The 10,895-nt window shown below is 34.3% G+C and overlaps 1 protein-coding gene across 7 annotated transcripts; it reads right to left on the reverse strand.

Moving 5' to 3' along the window:
• Positions 1-456: 456 nt before the first annotated feature.
• Positions 457-10,888, reverse strand: LOC124835071 (FGGY family of carbohydrate kinase). 7 transcript variants are annotated; one of them, XM_088105283.1, is made up of 16 exons: positions 10,747-10,888; positions 10,544-10,611; positions 9,739-9,818; positions 8,574-8,678; positions 8,298-8,457; positions 7,089-7,171; positions 6,811-6,995; positions 5,718-5,779; positions 5,408-5,510; positions 5,202-5,321; positions 4,512-4,631; positions 4,279-4,399; positions 4,032-4,188; positions 2,818-2,890; positions 1,547-1,674; positions 457-950 (listed from the first exon to the last, which is right to left on the reverse strand). In XM_088105283.1, the coding sequence occupies exons 5-16, from the start codon at positions 8,400-8,402 to the stop codon at positions 828-830; spliced, it is 1,380 nt and encodes a 459-aa protein (XP_087961409.1). In that variant the 5' UTR covers positions 8,403-8,457; positions 8,574-8,678; positions 9,739-9,818; positions 10,544-10,611; positions 10,747-10,888; the 3' UTR covers positions 457-827. The 7 variants fall into 7 exon arrangements, with proteins under 7 accessions (XP_087961409.1, XP_047165894.1, XP_087961410.1 ...); XM_047309938.2 differs by having other exon boundaries at positions 8,298-8,476; XM_088105284.1 differs by having other exon boundaries at positions 8,574-8,691.
• Positions 10,889-10,895: the final 7 nt, after the last annotated feature.

Below are 10,895 nucleotides of genomic sequence, written 5' to 3' on the forward strand. Positions count from 1 at the left end.
ATTGAATTATTTTGTAGGTCACTCTTCCTTGGGTAACAAAGAAGCAAAGAAGCATAAAAAATCTCGAGTTTCAAAATGTATTTTCGTAAGCATATTACATTCTTCGAAAATGATTTTTCTGAAAGAGTATTAATTCCTTCTATGATTATCTTTCAAATAAGATAATTTTCTTACGAGAATGCAACAAAATTTAAAAAACACTTGACAACAATTTAGCCATTTCATACTTTTTGGAAGGTTTAGAACGAGATCTTCAGAGGGTTAAAAGAAAAGGCCTAAAATTAGTTTCCCTACGTTTCCATTGTGCATCTGTTGCACATTAAAAATTAGGTCTTGTCAAAACATTTTCATTAAACGAATGTGGCACAATGCAAAGAGTAAATAGGGCGGGTCGAATAGTATAAAACTTAATTCAGCCCGACATTATTTCGTAATATTCAAATGTAAAACCATGTCTAAGTTATGAAACCATGATGAGGGTTCCAAGAATTCTAAAAAATCATATGGTACATTATACAGACAAATAATGTTAGTAAAGTATCAAACTGGCTGTATTTGTACAGTAACCTACAAGCTATCAGTGGGTCTGGACATAAAATTTCTTTTAGAATTTTAACGTCGATATCGGGGATTATTTTTCGTTGTATTTCTGAATTTTTCAATGTCTAACCTACCACAGAAATACAACCATGAAAATATTCGTCTAATTGGTAATATTCTGGCCATAATTTCTTTCTCTATCCTAAAACATTCATTCTCGAGGCACGAATATGAAAACTTCGCGAGGAGCACCTCAATTGGCGCTTTGAATAAAATATTCTGCAATGCTATGATAAGGCTTGGGCAATCATGGAACGATAAGACAGCTGCTGTTCATAAAGGCCACGGAAGATCTTGTATTTGGCATCATGGTACTTTTTGACCTTTGGATCCTTAGATGGATGAATGACCTGCAAAAATTCATGAAAACTGTTAGCCGCTCAAGAAAAAACTAAGAGCATCGGTTTTATTTCTTTTACAAAAACACCTATAGACAGCAAGGAATGAGAGTAGAACATCTGATCATCCACCACAGGCAATTGAAAGTTAACATCTAGACTCATCCATTGATCTCTGTACTTCTATAACAAATCATAGGTATATTTTTTTTCTAACTAGAAACTAGAAAGAATACCATCCAAACTATGTAGTAAATATTCCGCACACAGAAAATGTAAATTCCGTATTAGTTTCACAACGAACTAATCTATTGTATGTACAGAGCCTGCGGTAAACTATTAAATATTTTTTATACCATGGAAATATATATATTATAAATTTGAACTAATACTACATCATTTTTTCTAATTTAACACCAAATTTCAGCTCCTAACACTTCCAACTTTAGTATCAAATTCAGCAAATGTTGATGACAGCATTCGGAACTAAATGAAAAGTACTACCACTAATGTAATTTAATGCAATTGACCTTGAATTCTAATCTGAAATTAATAAAAAAATTGTAATTTTTCTATTTTTCAGTATTTCAAAACCGAAAAATCCACACCTCGCCAGGTGCATTCATGGCTTGCATGGCCTCCCTAAGGTTATGATATTTCCTGGTAGCAACAGCACCCAGAATAGCCGCACCTAAGAGCACAGATTCACTTTCCCTCGGAAGAATTATGGGGCAACCTGGGAAAATTAGAAACAAGACTTATTAAAAACTAACATACTGAAGGCTATAGAAAGGATTCATTATTACTAAGAAAAGTAAACATCAAATAAAGCTTTAACTATCATACATGTCACTCCTTATCATTTATAGGAGCATACGATCCCAAAACTACTGTCACTGACAGTTTGTAATATTGGCATCGGCGTTCAAAATTCTGAATTGGGTAGACCAACGAAAGTATAGATTGGTTCAAATTCATCCTAACTACAGGATTTGGTTTAAAAAAAATTAAGGTTCAGTTCAGTACAATTTAAACCCACCATGTAGACATGTATAGGACATAAAATCATGCTCAAACACTTGGATTTTACATATATCACACAAGATTGAAGCTATTGATTCATTATCATGTTTTCCTATTGTGAATTTATTGCATTTCATTTTGTTATGTTACAAAATCAGAGCAACCCCAGATAATAACTAAGAAGGAATTAATAGAATAGTAAACAAAACAATGAAGTATATTTACGAGGGGGAAATTGCGGAAGGAAGAAACTCTCCTACTGCCAAAGCTAAGCCTACATTATTTACAAATGTCATAATTCCCCAAAAGAAGATACTCCTTCTCACCCACATACACCTATTTGTTATCAGCCTCCCTTCAAACTAACTTTCCTTTTTTTTCTTTCTGTCCCGGCCATCTTAGTAATTTCTTCCACTCTCCCTCTGTTCCTCCTAGTACAACTTTCCAAACTTAGGGCCCATGACACAGCTGATGGTTTGGACCCCATGAATTGTATAGGTCCTAAACTAGTAATCAGTAAATAAAATAAAATTTGAAATATCACAGCTATTACAATTGTTAGTTTTATCTGTTAGTTTCTATTCACTTGAAACACCAACAACACCACATGTTTGGAAACAGACCAAACACTGAACTGTGGATTGGTTTGTAGAATACATAGAAGAGTGAAGTATGCTTTTTTTTTCTGGGTTGGTCATCAACCAAACCTTAAACTAGCAAAACTTTGTTAAAAATTTAAATTGGAGTACACCTCGTATCCCTTTTTACGTAGAATAAGATCCATAGTATGTAACACAAGAATAATAGTATCTGAGATTGTGCAAATATGCTTCTCACCCCACTCCTCATCACATACCAATAATATCAGCATGTTCTTGCATGAAGATAGAATTCTTTGAAAGGCCACCACACGCAAGTAGTGTGTTGATCTGCAGGCAAGGGCAGAACAATTATGGTAATAATATTCATCAACTTTGCATGAACAGACAGGAGTAATGACTTGGGAACATAACAAGGATATACAACAATTATACAAATAATTTGTACCTACTTGTAAGGATGCTAGTAAAATGATCTTAACCAAATCATAAAATATGATCCTTACACATCCGATAGTTGATCCAGTATCTCACGGACCAGAGGTTTGGAAGTTATACACAAGGTTGAAGACAGTGGTTAAGGTGGAAAGCCAAGTGGAAGTCCTGAGTAGCATTCACCAGGTATAGTGAAATGAGAATGATAATTTTAGGAGAGGTTGGCTAGAGGAGAGAGTGTAAATGATAATTCATCAGTAAGCTGATGATAGAGATGTGCTTTCTTAGGCTGTCTTTGGAATTGAACATGGAATTGAAAAAATGAATTTGAGTGGATTTCTGAGAAAAAGGAGGTAATCTCGGAAAGTGTTAACAGTAGCTATTCTACCTTTCTGTTCTTTTTTCTTCTTCTGTAATCCCTTTATGCTTTGAGGTACATATAAAACAAACAGAATATATTTTGGTTTTTATAATAATTTTCGGGTTCCCATCAAATGGGATACACAAAATTGAGCACCAAAGATTAACTTCCTTGCCTCCACTTTAATCTGAGCAGTAAGCTACAAAAAATTGTAGATCTGAGGATTTCTCTCACATAGCAGAATAGGTTTTATAAGTGTACATTAGAATCAATTCCCAGGCTCATGCTTAAAAAATACAGAGGAAACAAAATATAGTCATCTCTTGCTTGTTAATTTCATCATCAGTTTTTTTTTCTTTCTTTGGGCTCTAATATGCACGTGCTCGCCTTAAAGGATGTGTGATGCAAGCAAAACAACATTGTAGCAAGGTGTATCTTCACGGATGTGAGCATGTGATAAGAATCATCAGAGAACCGTACTACAAAAACCAGTTATTGTAGTTGAATTCAAGGCCTTATAAACCCCACACTAGAATTTCATGCTTAAAATGACACTCAAGTCGCATACCTTGCAATTTGATTCTGACAGTGTAAACACGAAATGGATGTTAAAAACATACCAACCCAAAAAACAAGCGATAAACTCAAAAAAAGTCATAGCATTGTAATCCTTACTTTGTGACCATTAGCATTGCAATGCTCTACAATGTGACGTGTGCCATATGCAATGCCCTGCACAGCTGCCAGGTAAAGGAGAGCTAACTGTTTCTCACTTGTGTCAAGAGTCAAACCATAGATGACACCTTTTGCTTTTGGATCTGCAATGGGAGACCTGGGCCATAATATATATGTATATCAGCCTACTACTTTAGAAGCCACTATGGCATGACAGGTGGGAAAGCCGTTGTTTGTCACCAAATACCTATTCCCATGGAAGTCAGGAAGCACGTGTACATCTTCAGTCAAGGCAGCAACAAAGGATAGGTTCTGCTCAACTGTCATTGTTTCCAACATCTTGTTCAGAAGCTCAAACACTGAAATATCTGGAATATTAATGCATAAAGAATTAGTCTTAAGACATCTCTCAAAATCAAACTTGTTAATATAAATATTTAGTATGTTCCAACCAAATTAAGAAAAAAAAAAAAAACTTACCTTGGGAAGCAGCTCGATTTGCAAGGAGTGTAGAAGCAGCATGACTTTCGATTATATGATCCAATAATGCACCAGTAGCACTCTGCCCACCTTCAGTTAGCCAATATTCTGGCACCATTGCTGAAAATTTCGGATAAAGAAAAAAAGCACCACAACATAGAAGTGGCAACAGAAGCAATGATGAGTACTAAAATAAAATAGAATAGGGAGAAAATTAAACTGGATATCCTTCAGGGTGATCCTGTCAAATGTAGACTAACTTAATGCTTACTTTTTATGCCAATATCAATCACGAAAAGGAACTAGTCACAAGTATCCAGTCAATATCTTTACAAAGACAAATACTTAGTTTTAACATGAACACGGTCACAAAAATATAATATCAATAATAGAATGAGACAAGCATTAAACCCAAATGAATAAATTTCATATCCATGTTCCGACCAGAGTAAATTTTAACAATGAATTTTCAACCATAACCAAGAAATTTACAATTTTATTATCATAAAAAAAGGAAATTCTCAACCATATTAAAATTAAAAATGTTTAAACTCCATGAATTGCCACTGTAGATACCCCAATAGATATCAACAAACCATGACTGTTTCAAATGTGTCCAATCCAAAAGAGAAAGGTACGATGTCATCCACAATTGAGATTTAATTCATAATTAGAGAAATAGTAGAGTACCTGACCAAAATGGACCCCAAACCCCTGGAATGAACAATTTCTTCTGGGATACTGCCATATGGCATGTAGAAGTTCCACAAACTAACACCATACGATTGCAAATAGCTTCCTTGTCATGTTCTAAGGATACAGAAATTCTTTTAGCTAAGAAACACAACTGCTTTATCCAAATCTTAAATCACAAGTGTAAAGTATGGGATGAAAACCTTCAGTTTCTGATGGTAACACACTTTCAATTACCCCCACGCCACCAGCATGAGCATCTATTAGTGATGTCCCAACAGCAATTCCCGGTACCAGACCCAACTCCTGAAATTTTCAACCCATTAAAAGTATTAAAAAAACAGCCAAGCCAAAGAAGCTCGTTACATCAACCTGAACCAATCCCTGTAGGTGGAGGAAGGTTGTGTTCACTCTTCCAACTAAGCACTGTATGTTAGTTTTGTCAGTGAACCTCAAGGAAGCACCAGTTCAAATTTCAAAATAATACAAAAAATTAAATACATAAGTTATTGCCTTTGCTGCAGTTGGAGTAAGACCAGAACCCAGAGGATGGCCAGGGAAAGCAACACTTCGCCCTGTCATTATGATTCATATCAAGTTAGGCAGTGAGAAGACAGAAGCAGAAATGAATGGACAAACATAGATGATCAATCATAAACGTAGTGACACCAGTTTTCATCAGATCAACTGATCAAGCATAAACATTAGAACTCTTTAATAAATGAGCAATCAACAACATTCAAATTTAATCATAAATAATCAAGTTGATCCAACGTTGAGTTCAATATAAAGCTATGGTGGACTGACAGAGTTTGCAGTTGCACAAAATGACAAGATTATTTCCTGAAATATAAAAATTGCTAGACATGTACCAAATAGTTGATATAAATATAATCCAGGTCTAAGGTTAGTAATTGTACGAAAACTTTATATTTAAATTTTAGACGGAAAAATTCATTTACAGATAGGGAATACAAAATTATGTTGCACTTACTCCAGAGTATGAGAATCCATTTACTAAAGAAAAAAGCTTTCAATTAACTCACTCTGTTTATAATATTTTCTGAATATTGAATTCATTAATCCATGTACTAAATTAAAATTTCTTAAGTACATCAAAAGTCTTTAAAAAAATTTACAAATTGAAAATTAGTTAATTCAAAAATAAACTTTATTCCAATGTATTGTGTACTTTTTAAAGTATAAGTAAACATTGAGTATGAAATTATATACCAAATAATTTTATCTATAAATCGGCATGGATGATCATTAAGATAAATTAAATTATTTAATCTCTATATTTGTTAAACTCATGTTATATAAAATTGAGCAAAATGTCCAAAACTTACACCTACAGTAAGTGAACTCCTTCCTTCCTCTAAATTTTCATATACTTTCACCAAATAGGCTAAACTTTTTGAGATAGTGAGTTGTCTCTATTTACACACTGTAAAGGCCACAGTGTGTGTGGGTCTTCAAGACCAAAAAGAACATGCATGGGGAGCGTAGAGACATGTGATATTAAATCATTTTACGCACTTTGGTCAAGCAACTTAATCTTTTGAGAGTTGATTCTTGAAAAGGCCAATGTTAATAAAATGAATACCTATCTTAGCATGATGTCCTTCAATAAGATCACCCAAACCAATTTCCTCCCAAAAGTCGTCATCCCATCCACAAGCTTCCATATCTCGAGAGTTGTTATCATTGACATGCTGCATGTGTGCATGACCCAGATAAGTCCATTTACAAACAGTGGTGCATAGACTGCGAGTATCATCCCCGGTAGCCCTAAAGAATTCTAAAAATTAATCCAAGTGAAGAACCACTACACTCAATACAAACTGATCTTCGACATAGAGAAGATTCAACCACACAGATTACCTGTATGACAACCAATCACTCAAGTCCATCCACCTGAAAACCATTGACCAGGATTCTTGCAAATTTTCTTTAACCCATAGAAGCTGAAAAGTTAAATTATATTAGTAATAAATAAAATTTGTTACAAAATTACATTTCTAACTGTTGGCCATCCATTAATTTATTAAAACATTGGTTGAGTGGTTTTTGATGTGTCTTGCAATATTCATAATGAGATCAATGAATATTAGACATCACATGGTGAGTGTAGTTGAATGGTGTAGTCTATAATTGAATGGAATCGTGAAGGTTGAAACACCTTCAACTCTTAATGAAAAAGTGTTATTTAAATGGACATGTCTCTGGATGAAAAGTCCTAAACGGACCAGTGGAAGCCCTCAAGAAAAGGAAGGTCCACTCTCTACTTTCTCTATATATAAATGTCTTGGCACATATGGTAGAGACTTATGATCTACATACACTTTCCAATGAAGTTTAAAAAGAGGAAGGAAGGATCATATCTTACGAATCTAGGAAATCTAAGGCATTCAAGTGAACTATGTTGATGAAAAAATGCCATCACGAGAAAAATGCTACAGACCTTTCATAATATTTTTGGTGTCCTAAGTCACGTAACTATGTTCCAATTAACAACTTACGATGTGAGAAAATACAACCAAGATTTAATAAAGCCATAATTGAATCAATAAAGAATTTAAATTTTAAGAGAAATAATATATTATATGAACAAGCTGGATTTTGCTCGACGAAACAGTTTAGTCGTTTCAACTTTCAAAAGGTAAATTATATGCAATACAACTTTTTCCAGACAAGTTTATTTAAACATTAAAGTCCAAAAGTTAAAACAATAACTCAACTATACAAGTTTATGTCAGGGAATTAACAAAACAAAAAGTTTGAAGAGCAAAAGAAATTGTTAAAAATAAGCTTATGAATTTTGTCTGGCAGGCGACCCACTCAAATTAATTATGATGTTCCTAAACTTAATCCAGTGTGGAATACAAAGGACCTATCCCAGTTTCAGAAGTTCCATTTAACACTTTCAGAAATCATTGCCATCAACAAATATGCATTCATTCCCATAGTCTACAGTTAATTATTTAACAGCGAGACACCATGTAAGCCAAAGAATGCTTAAAATAAAACTTACTAGACATATATTGTGTACAGTGACCAGTAGTGAAATTATGGAACTGGTTCAGATAGTACCTTTGGAGGCTCCATTTCTGGTGAAACAGCTCCACCACAATACTCCAATACAGGTGATTTAGAGGAATTGATCCTTTCAGCTTGTTCCACGGCTCTATGATCCATCCATACAATAACATTTCTTCTTGAATCACCACTCAAAGAAACCGAAACAGGTGAGCTGTCAGAATCCACAGCAACTGTTGTAATATATGAACAGTGTTACATTCAAAATTAAACAAAATAACCCGTTCTGTAAAAGGGAGAGGGAGCAACAATTTCAAAACTATATCATACCAAGAGAACAAGTAGCTGCAAATCCCAGACCCTGTACTTCTGTTGGTGCAACTTTAGCTTTAGAGCAAGCTGCTTTTACAGCTGCACAAACCGCAAGCCATATATCTGTAGAGGATTGCTGTTTAGAACAAAAAGATGAATCTACATTATAAAATATATATACATTAAATCATTGAAAGTGGAAACAACCTATACATATCCAATTCAACAGGAACTAAGTGTAAACTTATAGATCATCTCTTCCCCACTTCCAAAATCAACATAACATATAAGCAGCTCCTCTAATAGAAATTAAGTGAAAGGTGAATACGGTTGATTATAACTTAGAGAAACAAGGTTCCAATGTGAAACTCAAGTGATCCAGAAACGTTAGTATAAAATATAGCCTCAAGAGCACTGAACACCAGACACACAAATTTGGGACTGTTAATACGCATCCTTGCAATTGGCCAATAAGTAAGAGTAAACAAATCCTTGAGCACTTTCCCTTAGATTTTCACAACCAACTAAACAAGGTAGGGAAGAGAATTCCTGTCCTATATTTATGAAGCAAATATGCCATGCTATTTCTTTCAAAGGCTGTAATTGATTACTGTTAAGTATATGATTGAAAGAATGAAATTTATTGAATATTGATTGTCACCTTGACAGATAGGTCAGTTCCGGAAAATATATACTAGGTTTATCGTTATTACTTTGTCTCAGCTTCAGCAACCACCTGGCTAATACATTTACCAAGTCTCTCAAGGGGTCTTATGTTGATGATATTTGTAATAAGTTTGTCTCATATGATTTACATATACTCCAACCAAAGGGGGAGTGTTAAATATGAAATGATTATGTTAGAGATATGATCTGATTACATTAAATAGGAAGATATGATATGATTTAATAGGGAAATATCTTACCTAATATTTATCATTATTAGATATTGATTTTGTCCCTAACTATTGTATATCTTTTTCATTACATATAAGAATACCCATGTGTGTACCCAAAACAAGGTATTCATTATATCCTTTTCTATCTCTTCTCAACATGGTAACATAGCGGTACCATTTTCTGTGACTTGTTTTGCCACTAGTCCTTTTAACAACTACTATTACACTGGCTTCAGCCTTCATTTAATTGGATCGACTGAGTCTATTTTCCGAAAAACAATTACCTCAACAAAGGCACCATCTTTCCATATCTGAATCGGACTGCTTGACAAACCAAGAAGCTTTCCTTTCTTGTCAAAAAGACCTGTATTAGCAATAGCATCACCAGTAAAATGACCGGGTCATTTATACTATCTTGTCATATCAAACGACTTAATAGTTTATTACCATACACATATGCTTGCAGCACAAAACTACATAAGCATGGCGGACTTAACAAAAGCTACCACTTTTATTCAAATGATGAAGGTAAACATGTAAATTGGTAGCTAATCATATGAAAGTTGCAAACAACAGGAAAATGAAAAGGCAGGAGTGATATAACTTTCAAAAATACAACAACAGCCAAAGCCCTGCCCAATCGGTGAGGTCATCTACGTGAACGTAACTTCCAACAAGAAATAATTAAAAATTGAAAATGGTTAATTTGCATCGAATCCTGGGTTCCAATCTCGATAGAGCTGTACACCAATAAAATGAGGATTAAGTTATTTATGATCAAAAGTTCTGAACTGAATGACCATTTGAAGTAACAGAACTACCCCACTTCTAGAGATCTGGACAAGCTTTTTCATAAATACTTTTTAAGAGAGAAAAATAGAAAGCAAAATAATTAAATGAGTTTCTCTATAACCTAAAATTAAATGATGTACAAACTACAAATTAAAATTTCGAGAAGTTAGTTCTAAAAGAGCTTACATACATAAACTAATTATTTTAAGTTATGAAGAAGCTAATTTCATTTTTTCTACTTTGTCCAAATTTCAACCAAGTAAGTGGACGCGTTAAAGAAAAGGACAATAAGAGTACAGGGTTTAAGTGCTCATTGCTCCTATTGCTAGTTTCATCCTCAGTAGCCACCCGTCACTGTTTAGCAACTGAACAGATAGTAACGTGCAAGTTGAGAAAAGAACATCGTCAAACATCCAATGCGTCAAAACATTATAATTCACAATTCATTTCAACATAAAATTCCAAGAAAAAAATTCGCAACGTGTGTGGTGGAAGCGAACCTGCACGAGCGCTGCCGGTGCCAACGTCGACGCCGAGGAATACCGAACGAGAAGGCTTGTCGGGAGAGGAAGCAGCGGCCATTTCTAAGGGGAGATATTGTGTCTAGGAAGAAACCCTTCTTGTGCCGGATTTATAGATAGCTTTATCT

Source organism: Vigna umbellata, chromosome 1 (genome assembly GCF_029865625.1).
Source record: "Vigna umbellata cultivar VRB3 chromosome 1, Vumbellata_1.0, whole genome shotgun sequence".
In the NCBI taxonomy this organism is placed as follows: Eukaryota; Viridiplantae; Streptophyta; class Magnoliopsida; order Fabales; family Fabaceae; genus Vigna; species Vigna umbellata.

What these genes read in the sequence shown, in the direction of transcription:
- LOC124835071 (XM_088105285.1), bottom strand. Translation starts at nt 10,828, where the DNA reads ATGGCCGCTGCTTCCTCTCCCGACAAGCCTTCTCGTTCGGTATTCCTC. An exon ending in AAATCGAGCTGCTTCCCAAG is followed by an intron (nt 4,400 to 4,511) that starts GTAAGTTTTTTT and finishes TTAATATTCCAG; the next exon opens with ATATTTCAGTGTTTGAGCTT. An exon ending in CCTGACTTCCATGGGAATAG is followed by an intron (nt 4,189 to 4,278) that starts GTATTTGGTGAC and finishes ATTATGGCCCAG; the next exon opens with GTCTCCCATTGCAGATCCAA.